Source organism: Artemia franciscana, chromosome 18 (assembly GCF_032884065.1).
Source record: "Artemia franciscana chromosome 18, ASM3288406v1, whole genome shotgun sequence".
Classification (NCBI taxonomy): Eukaryota; Metazoa; Arthropoda; class Branchiopoda; order Anostraca; family Artemiidae; genus Artemia; species Artemia franciscana.
In genome coordinates, this window is record NC_088880.1 from 16,556,558 (window position 1) to 16,572,680 (window position 16,123).

Consider the following 16,123-nt stretch of genomic DNA (forward strand, 5'->3'; position numbering starts at 1 on the left):
TTGGAAAACGCTTAGAGTGGAGGAATCGGGCTGAAGCTTGGTGGATAGAATAAGCAAATGTCGTAGATACGTGATTGCCGTAACCGTACTGGATTCGCTCTCTTTGGGGGAGTGGGGGGAGGGGCTCAGTGCTTTGGCGAGTTTGGTGCTTCTGGACGTGCAAGACAATGAAAATTGGTAGGTGTGTCAGGGAGCTGCACAAATTGACTTGATAAAGTCGTTTTCCCAGATGCGACCATCTGGGTGGCTAAAGGGAGAGGAAAAGTTAGAAAAAATGAGGTATTTATAACTTACGAGTGGGTGATGGGATCTTAATGAATTTTGATATTTAGAAGGACATCGTGACTCAGAGCTCTTATTTTAAATTCCGACCGGCATTAAGCCTCTGATTTTCCTTTTAAATCAATCTATTGGTTCTTAGAATTTTGTTAGAGCTCATACCATATGAGCTCTTGGCTCTTAGCTCTTCTGGCCTCGTCACAAGTGCCATATGAGCTCTTAGCTCTTGTTTAAGGTGAGTTTTCTGCGGGTTTGAACGGGATTCAGAAGTTCTAGTGATCTTTTTAAGTGACTCTTCCCACTCCCTTTTCCCCCAAAGATATTCAATCAAATTTTGAGACAATCATTTGACTCTGCATAGTTGATATGTTTTAGTAATCTATCCCTTCTGGGATGACACGACCCCTATAGTCCCCGGGGAAAGGGTTGGAATTTACGCAGCTTGTCCATTGTTCACTTAAAGTTTCTTTTTTTCGGAGGGGTGATTATTTCGATGGCAGATTTCCTACGGGGAGAATATTCTTTGAAGACGAAAGATTCTGGGGGGGGGGGATTTTCCAGGTAAATTTTACATGATGGGGATTTATTTGCTTGATTTGAAAAACGGGCAGAAATTAATTAAAAAATAAGCTTTTTCAACAGATAGTAAGGAGCGAGATAAAAACTTAAAACGAATATAAATTATTCCGTGTATAAAGGGGACTGCCCCCTCCTTAATCCCTCGCTCTTTGCACTAAAGTTTGGCCTTTTCTCTTTCAGAGAAAAGTAACAGCGATGTGGGCACAGTGTATTATTTATTTTATTTTTTCTTTTAGACCAGGGCACTTCGTATCTAAGGAGTTGTCATAGAAACTTCGAAAAGGACTCATTCGATCGGAAATCGGAAGGGCTAGTGCCCTTTTTAATAGTTGAAAGTCATTGGAGGACAACTAACACCTCTCCCCCGCCCACCCTTTCTCCAAACATATCCGTTCAGACGTCTAGAAATTATGTCTTTGAGGATTACACCCCCCTCCCAGCCTTTCAGGGCAAGGACTGTAAGTTAAGCCCTGGTGGCATATAAGGTAAATGTAGAAAACATGATCGTATAAACTTCGGAGGGGGGCTCATTGGTTTGGTAATCAGAAATTCTAGGGCTCTTTTTAAGATTCAGAGCGATTGGAGGGTGAATACCCCTCCCCAACACCTTGTATTTTCCTGAAATGTGTCTGATTTTGAGATGGCCATTTCTTGTCGTAGAAACTTGAAAATTGCTAATTCGATTGGAAATTGAAAGGGCTAGTCCCCATTTTTTTTATAGTCAAAATTGATTGGAGGGCAACTAACTCCTCTTCCAAGTCCAACATTTTGAGATAACCATATTGTTAAATGCAGTTGAAAGGTCCGGAAAATTATATATTTAAGGATGACAGCCCCCTTACAGCCGTCAGGAGAAGGAATGTAAGTTATGTCCTGGGGGCATATAAGGTTTATATAGAAAAGGTATCGTATAAACTTTGGAGGGGGCTCATTCGATTGCTAATCAGAAGTCTTAGTGCCGTTTTTGAGATTCAGAGCGATGGTAGGGTAGAAACCAAAACACACCTTGTATTTTCCCGAAATGTATCTGATAGAAATTTTGAGATGGCTATTTGTTGTCGTAGAAACTTGGAAAAAATCACATTTGATTGGAAATTGAAAAGGCTAGTGCCTTTTTAATAGCCAGCTAACCCTCCTCCCAGACACATTTCCCCAAACACATCCAATCAAAATTTTTAGATAGCCATTTTGTATGACATAATTGAAAGGTCCGAAAATTATGTCTTTGAGGATAACAACCCTCCACACCCCTCAGGACAAGGGTTGTAAGTTATACCCTAGGAGCATATAAGGTTTTTATAGAAAGGATGGTTCTATGACCTTCGGGGGGTCTCATTGAATTGGTCTATTACCTTTTTTAAGATTGAAAGTGATCAGAGGGCGGACACCACCCTCCCCCAAACACCTCGTATTTTCCCAAAATGCATCTGATAGAAATTTTGAGATGGCCATTTGTTGTCGCAGAAACTTCAAAAAATGCTCATTCGATTGGAAATTGTAAGGGTCTTTTTTAATAGTCAAATTGATCGGAGGGCATAAAGCCCCCCCCCCCCGCCCATCAATTCCCAAAAGATATGTGAGCCCAAATTTTGAGATATCCATTTTGTTCAGCGTAGTTAAAAGATCCGAACATTAGGTCTTTGAGGATGATATCCCCTCAGAGCCCTCAGTGCAAGGGTTATAAGTTATGCCCCGAGGTCATATAAGGTTTTTATGAAAAGATCGGTTGTATAAATTCCAGAAAGTCCTCGTTTTATTGGAAATCAGACCTTCTAGTTCCCTTTTGTAAGAGTCGGAATGATCGGGGGCAACCATCCCTCCCCCACCCCCTCTTCTCTACGTTCTATTTTCCAGAAATGCATCTGATAAAAATTTCTAGGTAGCCATTTTTTTTCAAAAATAGTTCAAAGATCATATAATAAGCCCTTTTGGGTGGACAGAATCCCCCAGAGTCTGGGGGTAAGGGTTCTAAGTTATGTTCCGTGGGCATGTAAGGTTATTATGGAAGGGATGTTCGTGTGAACTTTAGAAGAGGCTCATTTGATTTGAGATGTACAGGCCTAGTTCTATTTCCCTTTCAAAGGTCAAACAAGATGGAGAGCAACTAGCCCCGTCCCTGACATCCTCTTTTCCCAAAACGCATCCAATTGAAATTGTGAGATAGCCATTTTGTTACCAATAGTTAAAAAATCATATAACAATGTCTTTAGGATGAAGACAATCCCCCAGAGCCCGTGGATAAAGGTCGTAAGCTATGCCTAGGGCTTATGAGGTTTTTATGAAACGGGTAGCAGTATAAACTTTTGATCTGATGGAACTCCGAAGTTTTATTGCCCTTTTTAAGAGTCGCAGTACAAAGGAAAAAAATTTAGCTAAATCAAAAGACTGTATGTGCACGCACATTGTCAGAATACCGTATCTCAAGAATTGGTTTGGGCAATAAGTTGGAACTTTCTGAGCACACTTAAAGGGGAGAATCATGTCACCAAAAGGCAATATGTGCACACTTCTGCTAATACTACTATTACTGCTACATTCACTATTTCTACTACTACGTCTATTGCAACTAATTTTAGGGCTAATAGCATTAAGATGAAAATTTCAAGAAGTATATAAACATACAGGTTAAGGTTAAGGGTAAGTTTTGGGGGATTTTGAACTAGCCAGAAGGCACTATAGGTATACTTTAAATGCTACCACTACAGTTAATGTAATTAATGACGCTAAAGGTATTAAGATGAAACTTTTTAGGAAAGTTTAAGAGTTTCAATTGAAGGAAAGTATGCATGCAGGTTTTCAAAAGGACATATAAGCAATATCGTAGGCAGCACCACTCTATAGTAGCTAGAAATATCATTCAAACTTTCAAAGGAATTAATTTAACTCAAAATTAAAAGTTTTTCTGCCCTTTTTAAGAGTAACAAGAGATTGGAGGACAAACAGCCCTTCTCTCATGCCCCTTAATTTTCCAAAGGTATCCAGTAGTTTTATTTTGAGAGAGCCATTTTGTTCAGCATAGTAGAACCGTCCAGCAACTATGTATTTAGGAATATTAGGCATGTCAACCCCCCACAATTATGTAATTGACCCAGTATGCTTTAAAACTAAATGTTGCTTTCGAATAAATCAAAAGGCAGCCAAATTATGATTGCCAATAAGACACCTCAGCAATGTATCGAGAACGACTGGGGGGGGGGGGGTAATAGGTTGAAACTTTTGGGGATACTACTATTAGGCTACTACTTCTGCTCTTACAATTAAATAATAATAAAAAAAGTGTAAGTGTATCCAGGTTGTCAAAGAGCATAGATAGAATCTTTTGGGCATGATATTAAGTTTTATATTTCAAGTCAACTTCAGAAGCAATAAAATTAAATTAAAAAATACTGTGTTTCAGGATTAAAAATTGTTGAAAAAGTTTCTCCAACATACAAATAGCAACCCATACTGTGGATTCTTATAGGAAAAAAACTGAAAAGATATGAAATATTATTTTTTCACGAAAAAAAAATATGTCAGTAAAAAACTATCTAGGTCGCCAAAAGGTCGTCTGTACGATATCCCTGGAAAAGCTAAGGTATTATGTTGGAACTTCCAGGACATTTTAAACTGAACCTAAAGACACTGCGAACCCAATGCTGTCAAAACAGTGCTTCTGTGATATTTCAGGAAAGGCCAAGGGAAAACTTTAAGGGTATGTTGAGGGGGTTGGTTGATTAATACTTGTTTTTACTGAACGCTGTAATATGACCGCGGTCAGAATTCCTTCAGCCCTGTAGAACCCCAAAGTTGTACAGATGTTCAGTCTGTTTATTTGAATATTATCTGCTATATCCTTTTACACTATAGTACAGCAACTATATATACTAGGTACAAAATGTGGTCCAAAATATAAATAGCAGTTAAGACTGCTAAATTAAGAGACTGTTAATTAAGATTGAACAGAAATTAATTAAAAAAAAAATTCTACAAAAGAAGTTTTTCGAAGAAAAAAAAAGATCTACATTTAATGAAAGATCAACAGACATAAAGTTAAATAATACATCAAGCGTTAAATGTTCATAATTCCTTATCATTAAATTAATGACACCCAAAACGAAAAGAAATAGCAATAAATAGCCTAAAAATTCAAACTTAAAACAAACAGATATTACTACAAACAGGTGTAGGGCTAACGCCCCTTATTCTTGCTCAGAATCAAACGTCATTTACCATTTAGTGAAGACAAAATAAATTTTAAATAATTTTTCTTTTACAATGTTAATAAATCCAAATGTGTACGTACTTCCAGGAATAAATAGTAATAATAATGTATTAAGCTATCAATGCACATTCATTTGTCAGCTATCATGTTTGTTTTTTTTTGTTTTTTTTTTGTCTTATGGTCAAAAACATATTGGTCGAAGTAGCAGTTGTTTTCAGTGAAATGTAATTGACTTTCTGGTCTTCAGCAGGCAAAGGAGGTGATAACCCTACTTTTGTTCGTGATAATTTCTGTTCGTTTGAAGTTTGACGTGGTTATTTATGATAGTATTTGTTTGCTTTGGGTTTAATTGATGTATCGTTAGGGATTTACGGCCGTTATATGCTCAAATTACTAATTGATCTTATTTCTGCTCTGTTTGGCTTAATGTAGCTCTTCACTTTTCTTTGAGAAATTTCTTTCCTGGAAAATTGTTTTAAATTAATATTGAGAAACAGAGAGAGAAGAAAGGAAGGAACGAACACGGTCCTTTTTGAGAGTGCCTTGTTAGCTTATTGAGAATGCTTTGCTAGCTATGGCATACCTTGCCAGAATTCATTGTATCCATTATGCTTATTACTTCCTTTTCTTTATTATAGTTGCCAAATTTAAAATGAAGCCATTTATACGTGTGTGCTTTGGAAACTGAAATAGTTATTGTCCGACGCTGTACACCTGATTGCTTTTTTCATCAATCTTTCTCTTCTAATATCTTTCTTGGGAAGGCTTTCTTTTGTTTAGAAACAAAGACAAAATTTAGTCTAAAATATCTTGAGAGAAAGCTGGCTTGAGAAATCTCTATTGTTTAGGTTTTGTATTAATTAAATCTAACATTCTATATTTCTTGATACTCACTAGTAGTTTCTGAAAGATAATTTAAAGCTCTTTTCTACTTTTCTCTCTCTCACTCCCTCCCACCAGCGTCGCGATATGATTCTACAAGATCCAGTACATTTTCTTCTGGCCTTTACTTCCTTCAACTTTTTCTCAAGTCAGAATTGCAGCACAGTCCTGCTGAATTGGTACAAGTTCAGGACATCTGCTACAAAATTCACCGATTCGGGTATTCGGAGGTTCATCGTTCATTGTTGGATAAAATACTTATGTCTCTTGACTTGTCGCTGTCTTCTTTGTGAATTTTAAGTGATTGTGGCTTTTGTGTGAACATACCTTTTCAACTGTTCAGTTTCTCGTCGTTTTCAGAAAGTTTGCGCCGAATTTAAAAATTCTAAAAATTTCATCTATTTTATCCTTAAGGTAGACTCATTGAATTATAATTAAGAAACCAACATTGTAACATCGCAGCACTGTCTTTAATCACGCACACTCATTGTTTTTCTAGACTCATTTAATTCACATTTAACCCGCACACTTAAATACAAATTAACCAATTTAATAGAAGCTCTTTTTGTCCTGTAGTGGCGCAGTGGATTTGACCTTAGCTTGGTAATACGGGACCCAGAGATCGAATCACGCTGCAGGAATGCACTGCAGGGCCGACGCAGGGACCATAGTAGTCAAGAAGTGTCGTTAATTCTTAAATAAAATAGAAGCTCTTTATAGATATGACCTTTCTGTTGTTGAACCCCTTCACCCGCCTGAAATTAAAATCCTAGCTACTCCTCTGTCTTCTGTACGGTAAAAGTCCTACATGAACATCAAGCTTATTTGTAACTTCGACAGTCGAGATAAACTGGCTGAGATTAATCTGATTTAGAAGGTTCAAACAAGATGACAAATCACAATAATTAAATTTAGCAACTTTATTCTGGAGAATCCCGAATGGTATAATTAGAAATGTAACGCAGAACCCCATACAGAAATACAGGAGGAAAAATTACAATTTTGATGTAGAAATATAATTCTATTAAAATATCGCACGTAAATAAAGCTTTAAACAAGATACTAACCCCACATTAACAGAAAAATTTTAGATCAACTTAAATAAAACGAAGATAAATAACGAAAATTTTATATGCACCCAAAACTAATAGGTATAACGTGTAATCAAACTCTTTCAACTATCCTGGGAATGTAAGGAAAAATAGCATTTATGTTGATAAAACAAATGTTCCTTTTTTATGTTTTTTTTGGGGGGGTTGGGGGCTCAAATCAATTTCAAGGCTGTTTTAATTATAAAAAAAATATTTTATGCTTAATGCTGACTACTATAAAATCTAACTATTAGATAGGAGCACGGCTTTCTACGAAGAGATATTTAAAAGTTATCAATAATTTGTTCTGAACAAAATATGCCCTCTAATAAAAGCATTTGTGTTTTTTAAAATCTAGAAATTTAATGTTGCACTGTATTACTATGTTTTTTAAATTCACAGATTTTTCTCTTGAATGTAAAATGTTTGTTGAATTTTGCCAAAAATGAGACCGTTTACGCTGTAGTATTTTTTGCTTCATTTTAGCATTGGTCTTAAACGTTTTAAACCCCAACAACACTTTTGGATACCTCGCATGGATGAAAATAATATTTACATGTATAACTTTAGTGCTGATAAATTAATCTTATTCGTGCCTCCCAGTTTTCTAATTATGTAATATCTTTTCAGGATTGAATTTGGCTGTCACCCACTATGCAATTAATTAGGCAAGTTTGAAGAAATCGGAGACCTCCATACTTCTCATCAACGGTTGTTGAGATAAAATGGCTTATCTAGTAACTATATTAAGCTTATTGGTTCTAATTGGAGCTACATTTGGTTGCCCAAATGTATGTGAGTGCAAATGGAAAGGTGGAAAGCAGAGTGTAGGATGTAAAAGTCGTGGGCTAATCACGTTACCATCAGGAATTGAGCCAGAGACTCAAGTGCTTGATTTATCTGGTAACAACTTACAGATTCTACCAAGGGAAGTGTTCTTAAAGGCAAATCTGTTAAATTTGCAAAAGATATTTTTACAAAGCTGCAGATTAGGGCAAGTCGATAGTGATGCGTTTCTCGGGCTAACGAACTTGGTGGACCTTGATTTAGGTGATAATCTTCTAACGATAATTCCAACTGAAGCTTTTCATGACACACCATCGTTAAGAGAGTTACGTTTAAGTGGTAATTCAATTCAGAGGATTGAGAATAATGCATTTAACCACCTCGCAGGACTTGTGAAATTAGATTTAAGTGATTGTCGAATAAGGTCAATATCGCCTAAAGCCTTTGACAAATTAAGTCATCTCTCTCATCTCAGATTAAACGGGAATAGTTTAACAGAGCTCTCAAATAGTGTGATATCGTCGTTAACTAGATTACACAGTATAGAATTAAACAGTAATCCATGGATATGTGATTGTCGCTTAAGAGGTTTGAGGGAATGGTTTGATAAATATCGAATCCCTACGCCGCTGCCTCCAACTTGTACTGCGCCGTCTAGACTAGCTGGAAGAATTATAATGGAGATAGATATTGACGAGTTTGCTTGCGTGCCAGATGTCAATCATAATTCCATACGACATATTGACGCATCTCTTGGTGACAATGTTTCTATTGTATGCCATATTCAGTCTTTTCCAGAACCTGCCATATCTTGGCTTTGGAGGGGTCGTCCATTTTTAAATCAAACTTCTTGGGACTATGAAAATGACGGAACTCCTCAGAGATCTGTAAATATTATTGAACATGGCGTCTATGAAAAGACAAGTACTGTCAAAATAGAAAACGTGAGGGAACTAGACTCTGGTGAATTTACTTGCGTTGGTGCTAATAGGGCAGGACTTGTACAAATCAATTTTACCTTAACAGTAGAGGCACGCGCTCCAGCTAGTAGCACTCTAGGGACGGCTCATCTAGCAGGTCTTGGTGCTGGAATTTTTCTCCTTCTGTCCCTTCTTGTATTTGTCTTACTTTTATTTACAATGAAGCTTCGGGCAAAGCAAACACGGAAATCTGCCGGTGAAAACAAAAAAGCTATGAATGGCGGGGTGATAAATGAGGCTGAGGGGTTGGAAAAGTCAAACTGTGAAAGAAAAGCATCGGATGTCCTCAATCCATCAAACGAAGGGGAGTATCAGTGTATGCAGTCTGATTCGCTTTATCCATCAAATATAATAAATCATGGAATACGTCCAAAAGCAATCGGTGCTGAACAAAGACCAATACATATCGAAGAATCTAATTACCCTAAAACCTTGCCCAGAAATTATTCAGAGTGGAGACAGGCTGATATATCAGATAATCAGTCAAATTACGGCACTGGAAGTCTTCCAAGACGTTTTTTACCCACTTATCAATTTCCTCAGTATCCTCAAGACTATGGGCTTCCTAAAACTCCAATTCCTTCTAGTTCTTATGTTAATCCCATAATTGGGATCCCGAATAGAATGAATTCTATAAATCCTTTAGATGTTTGGACTTCTATTCCTCCAAGTGCTACTTCTAGTCCTGCTATTGGACTAAGTCCTAGAGCCCAATTACGGCACAAAGTTATTAGAGGGGATTCCCCCGATGAAGGGTACCAGGAAGAAGGTTCTGCAGAAGTATGATTGATATTGTCTGCAATAATCTTATTTTTCTCTAGAAATGAAAAAAAAAATTGACAAAATGAAAATGATTTAACAAAGATAGAGGTTGTGTGATCTAGGTTATGTGCAGTTCTTTAAGAGTAATGTAGGCTGTGATAGAATTATTTTCCTTTTTTGTAATTACGGGTGCGGATGTTTAATTATAGTGAGAACTTTTTGATAAATTGAGTTGTCTCCATCTCGTTTTTACTTACCTTGAAATGGGATTCATAATTTTTGCTTTTTTGTTTATATTTATTAATTTAGATTTTGGTTACTAGAATGTTTTTTTGAACTATTAACTTTTAAGAGAGTACAAAAATTTGTAACAAACGATACTTAAACATTTTTGCAATATGAATTTTGGGATAATCAGTTAGTCTTTTAAATGGGTTATTCACGAGAATCATACGACTGATTCCCGTTTCGGGGCACTTTCTGTACATATTTGTGAAAGTTCAGTATTCAACCAATCAAATAACACTTCATTCTAGTCCTGTGTGGTTTTGATGTGAAAATATTTTCACCAAGTCTCAGAGCATCGAGATTCATATTAGTAGTTTTTCTTAATAAGCTAACATTCATAACAATTTGTTGTGTTAAGTAAGGCTAGCTTACTTATAAATTAATTAGAAATTAACCAAAATATTCATTCTAATTTGTTTCCAACTGTCTTGAGAAATTCCCTAATGTTCCTCTTGTTTTTTGGTGGTTTTTTTTTTCACAATCTGATGGAAGGGAGGGCGATTTTTTGGTTTTTGATTTTTTTTTCAATCAAATACCAAGACAAGGTATTTTTGAAACTTGGGAGGAACGGCAAATGCCTTCCTGTCTCCCCCTCCAAGTGATGCCACTAATCAGAGTAGCCTTCTGATCTCTGAATGTGGTATTCAACATTTATTTTAGCATTTTGTTCTGGTTCTTCTCAAGATTGTCTACTTCTCTCGAAAAAGTCTTAAAACTATAAATATCAACAAGCTATAGACTCTCTAATGCAGTAAAGGGATCAAGTTTTAAAAAATGGAATTAAAATCAGTCAAACTGTTACTTCACTAGTAATAAATAGATAACCACAATTTGGCTCTTATATAATATACCGCGTTCATTTTTGGAATGGATAAGAATAATAAAACTGTAACCTTAATTATTAATAATAAGGTTTCATATTGCCATTTTGTAACATCAGCTACTCTGTCAACTAAACACGATCAACCAATGAGAAATAAGTTTACATTTTTGCTGATATTATATATACCTGTGTGATAGGCCAACCTACATATAGCAAACCGCTGTGACGCCTGGTTATTGAAGAAATATACCTCAGTCTGCAACAAAAAGGGGTAATTTGCACTGACTGCTAATCAGATTTCTGCAGTCAAACTTTATTTTTTTTTAGATTTTTAATCTCCTGAAAAAGTTTTTAGAGTTGTGCAACTTGAAAAAATGAGAATTATTCAAATACAAAGTTAGAATACCTTCAATTGTAAAAATATTATTTACTATCTTTTTTATAAAGGATAGTTGGCTCGTCTAGAGAAAATGCTGCTTTATCGCAAATTACACAGGAGAATATTTTTATTTGTTAAAGTTTAACTCGGAGTTCTGGAATAGCTCCTCCCCCCCACCAGAAACAAAATTAATACAAAGGTAAGATTGAACTTAAAACTGATTCTCAGAGATGATACTCTTATCATTGTCCTCAAGCTTTCATTAAGCAATTTGTTTTCGTATAAATTTCTTACCTCGGCATGAGCAGCAGGGAATAGTTGAACAAGTCAACCCTCGAAGAAACAGTTTTAACCCTGGAAACTTGATATTTGCACCGTTGAGTTCCCTTATTTTATATATAATACCCACTCCCATCTAACCCTCTGATAATCTTCATGTAATATATTATGCTTGAACTTGTATCTACCCCACCTTCTAATGATTAAGTATAATAAAGTAACCGCGATTATTTTTTCTGTTGGGAATTAACAAAAGGAACCAACAAACCACATGTGAAAAGTAAAAACAGTTCTGAATTTATAAGTATGTGAACTAACTCATTAGTGACTGTAAGGTCGGGTTAAAGGTCTAAAAGGTGCCTATTCAGCATTTTAATAAGAACACCTCGGCTTTAATTTCCGCAGAGTCTGGGAACTTAATACAAAATTTCTCACGGGCCATGGGTGCTGTCATAGAGAGTAAAAGTAACATCCATACTAAACGTGGGAATGAAAGTGTGTCCATTCCATTTAAGTTACTTTTATTCAAAATCATTTCAGTTTGCTTTTCTCTGATTGAATTGTAAAAAAAAATTAACGAAGCTATCAAAAGAAAAGGTAAAAATGAGTTGTGGAAGAAATTCTTATTTTTTCCAAATGTATCGATCGTTTTGAGGAAGATAATTGAAATGCCTTTTTGGTAATCTTAGGTAACAAGTGAATGGAACAGTCCACAAAATAAGTAGCCTACTTGCGGAAGATAATGAAAGCTAATATTTAGATTATCTGGCTCAATGAACCTCATAGCCTAAAAAATTATAAATCATTATCACATGAAAATAAGCTTCTTTTTTAGTGCAGGCATGTACACTGGGATCTGTTTCAAAGGTTTGGCATTTCAAGGGGTATCCCAAATTCTAATAGTTCCACTAACGTTTCATAAGGAATATAAGAAAATGGGAAATTTTAAGATATCTGATGGTTGGGAGCCACAGCCCAGGTACTTACATATGACTTCGGTTTAGGAAGAAGGGACAATAGTAATAAAATAAACCTTTGAAAATTTGAATATGTAGTCCCATTAAATTTAAGAAAATTCAAGATGTACATACTGTAGCTATATATCAGTAATCGGTATCAGATTGGGTACTTCAGTATTAGCCTGTACACACTCGAGAAGTGAAGTTAGGTTAATCCTAATGTAACCGGATAGTAATAATTCCACTAGCAACAGTCCAAACTTGCCTCGTCTTAGAAAAAAAAAAGGAAAATAAAGGTTTAAAGCAGGATCTTTTGGCGTTTTCTAATCTGAGTGCACTTATGGGCGGCTAAAACTACTGGATTTATTGACTGTTTGATATTTTTTTTTTTTTTTGTTTGTATCTTTGCTAGTGATATTGTATTATTCCAGTCAATACAACTGCAGCATTTTTGCCCGTATAAGATCCAGAACATGTCCTGTTTCTTTTTCTTTCCAACCGAAATTCAGAACTAATTCTACCAAACCTGATAAATTTGGGTGTTCTTTTTTCCCAGTGGAGCACAGTCATCTTCAACCACTCATGTCTTAATCAGCTGTATTTGAACTATTCGTAGTTAGATTTCGTACGCCACTAGCGTAGTATAATTTTCAAACCTTCTACTTTCCAAGATGTGATCAAGGGATATTCTTTTTCGACTGTAAGAGGGTTATAATAGGATTTATGTTAACTAATAATGTAATGTAATCCCGAATAATCATCACAACTTTAGACATCCAAGCAGGATTAGGTGTAATAGTAAATCAACGCCTCCTTCCTTTACCCAATAACGTATGTAAAAATACCTCTGTTGATAATCCTATTATTTGTGATGCTAGCTCTATTCCATGATATTCCCAGCAATTGCGCAATATTTGTTGTCAATAATAACTTTAGGTTAATTTCCCACCGCCCTAATGGAAAATCCTGTAATTACCTTAAGTGTCTTATTCCTGAAGTTACAGTTTTTCCTGAATTATGACTGTCTCTTTTTGCGTTTTAAATTGGCTAGATCAGGGAAATTTGGCTAGTTCCTTTCTTTTATTCTTTTTTTTTATCGAGAAGGGCATATCGATTGCACCTAGAAACTTTTATCGATCTTTCTATTGTACAGCGATCGTTTATTGCTGAATAAAAGCTAATTTAAGATCTTGACAAGAAAAAATTTCGTTTTAAATTGGAATACTTTTAACTCACCTCTCCATTTGGCAGTTGATAGATGTTCATTGGCGGTTCTGACCTTTCAAGCGCCCAGGACGAAATCTTCATTAGCGCCCCCTCCCCTGTCTTCCACAAAATTTCCAGGCGAAATTTCAACAAAAGTTTCATTTACTAAAAAGAGTATTTTCAACTTATTAATTACTTAATAATTCATTTTTCTTGATTTAAATTATTATTATTTAATTATCTTTTTATTAATTTTATTGTAATTAATTAAATGCTCCGTCTACTCTATTTCAATAAAAATAAAATTTAAAATATAACAACATGATTATAACAACTAGGATATTTGTTTGAAATTTTGAGCCTCTAAGACTCTTGTGTCCGGGGCAAATGCCCCCTCCGTTCCTCCCCTAAAACCGCCTCTGTAGACATTGTGTACAGGAATATGTAATAACTGGTATCATAGGTGTTAACTAAGAAAAAAAAGGGTACGGGTTTGTTACGTACCTGATCAAAACAAACAACTTTTAGCAACAGGTTGCAATGTAATTTAGGCTATCTCGGCTACGATAGCTCAAATGTCCATGATTTACCCACTGTAAATACTACAGGAGTGCAGGAGGACAAACATATTTTTTGGATTTTTTTTTTATCATTGCTCAGAACTCGTTGGTTGTCCACGGAAGGTTATTTTCGACGGTAAGATGCGACATAAATAATTTTAATATCCAAAGTTCTACTAAGCTAATTCTATGTGAGAAAAAAGGATACAAAGTATTTGGGGTAAAAGATGTCTGTTTCCAAATATCTGCAGAACCAAATAAGATAACAAAAATTTGGTTAGATCGATCGTGAAACTTGCTTAAAAGACTAGGCTTTAAATCAGTTTTACAAGATATGTTATATAATACATTTTTCAACTAGGAAATACAGACAGCCAATTTCAAACCGTTCAAGGTTACCCTTAGAACTGCTTCCATTTGGGTAGATGTGCAAATGAATACGGGTGGAAGAAGCGGACGTTTGTAAAAAAAATCAAATAAGCCTTATATGTCGTCCAGATGTTACACAGTATCCTTCTCACTGTGCGTCCCCTTTAAACCGAGTGCTACTATCGTGTTTACGTCAAAACTAAAAGTCCATCTGTGTGACTTTTTAATTCTTATTAATGACACTGAATAAATACTATTAATCCAGAATTTGTGTTTGTTGTACAGTGACATGCTCTAGGCGCCAGGCCTAATGTCGAATGAAGATTTGTTTGCACCTCCCCTGTATTCTCACCCTAAATTTTACAAAGTACCTTTTTTGGTATATTGCTGGAAAATTTAAAGAAAAAAAAAATCCCCCTCTTACATTTTCGTAATTGGCCCGACTGCATTGTTGAGGGTTAATTTAAGTTGGTTGACTGTAATACAATGAGACTCCTACTTATTGGAGTATTCGCCCTTTAGACATGCGAAATTCATTTTGAAGTGGTCATATATGCTGACAAAAAAAAACGATATCCCTTTAAACCAATGAGGACCAAGGGCTAACAGATAATCACAATTTAAAACAGTTTATTTATGTAATATAAACAAAAATCAAAGAGTAATTGAAATAAGTACCAATAGCTCCTTGGATTGCCTAAAGCTATGTTTCTGATATAGATTTTTATATTAGTAATGATGTTTTAACCTTATTAACTGATAATCCCACTGTTTTCTTAGGATATATATATTTATATATATTAATTTACATATTTAGGCAATTGTGGCCTAGAATCATAATATCTGTCTCTCTTGTTTACGTTTCATAAACTCGTATTCTAATATGAAATACTTATGATTATTTCATTGTTTTCTCTTGACTTGTGTTTTTATATTTTTTGACACTTTTTTTTTTATGATTTTATTTTCTTACTCTGACTAATAGCATAGTCAAAACCGACACTTTCTTTTTTGACACTTTCTTTTTTTATGATTTTATTTTCTTACTCTGACTAATAGCATAGTCAATGGATTAGGGTTTAGGCTATTATTAGGCTGTTATCAGTAATGCAAGTGCATGTGGATGTTTATTTGTTGATGAATTCTCATTTGTTACTGTTTTACTATGGGGTTGAAAACATATTTATTGTATAAACAGATGTTTTAATAAAATATCAATTTGTTATTTTTCTTTTCAATTTTTTTTTTCACAGAATTTTAGAAGTATATTTCTTACCCTAGGCCTAGTTGTTTTATTTTATTTCTTTTTACTGACAATTTTTGTTTAATTTTACGCTGTTAAATATATTTTCTGAGGAACTTAGCTCGGGAAAGAGAGGGGCATTTCGAAGAAACACACAACATACAAATTATGTGAAACACTTAGGGCACCGTGGGATAAAGTAGAATTTCGACATTTTGAAATTTGGCCCGAGAGCCAACCTTTCCCCATTCTTACGGATTGTTTTGGGTCACAACATTCAGCAATATGTTTTTTATATTTATTTTGCAAATTTTGTGGCATACGAAAAGAGTGTGAATTTCATCTTCTTGCGCATTGGCGGCAGCGAGATCGACATGGAACCAGGTCTTTTAGTGCGTGGCAGGGGAGTTCAGAGTCCGGTTCCTATTGAAAATAAGTTAGAAGTCGGGTGCAG

The 16,123-nt window shown here is 35.2% G+C and overlaps 1 protein-coding gene across 3 annotated transcripts in view; it reads left to right on the top strand.

The window, feature by feature from the left end:
* The window catches only part of LOC136038679 (leucine-rich repeat-containing protein 24-like), a 66,354-nt gene extending 50,703 nt beyond the window's left edge, over positions 1-15,651 (top strand). For all 3 annotated transcript variants that reach the window (XM_065721959.1, XM_065721961.1, XM_065721958.1), the window contains one exon: positions 7,666-15,651. In XM_065721959.1, the coding sequence (XP_065578031.1) occupies positions 7,761-9,587 (1,827 nt within the window). In that variant the 5' untranslated portion in view covers positions 7,666-7,760 and the 3' untranslated portion in view covers positions 9,588-15,651. The remainder of the gene's footprint in view (positions 1-7,665) is intronic.
* The last annotated feature ends 472 nt before the right edge of the window (positions 15,652-16,123 follow it).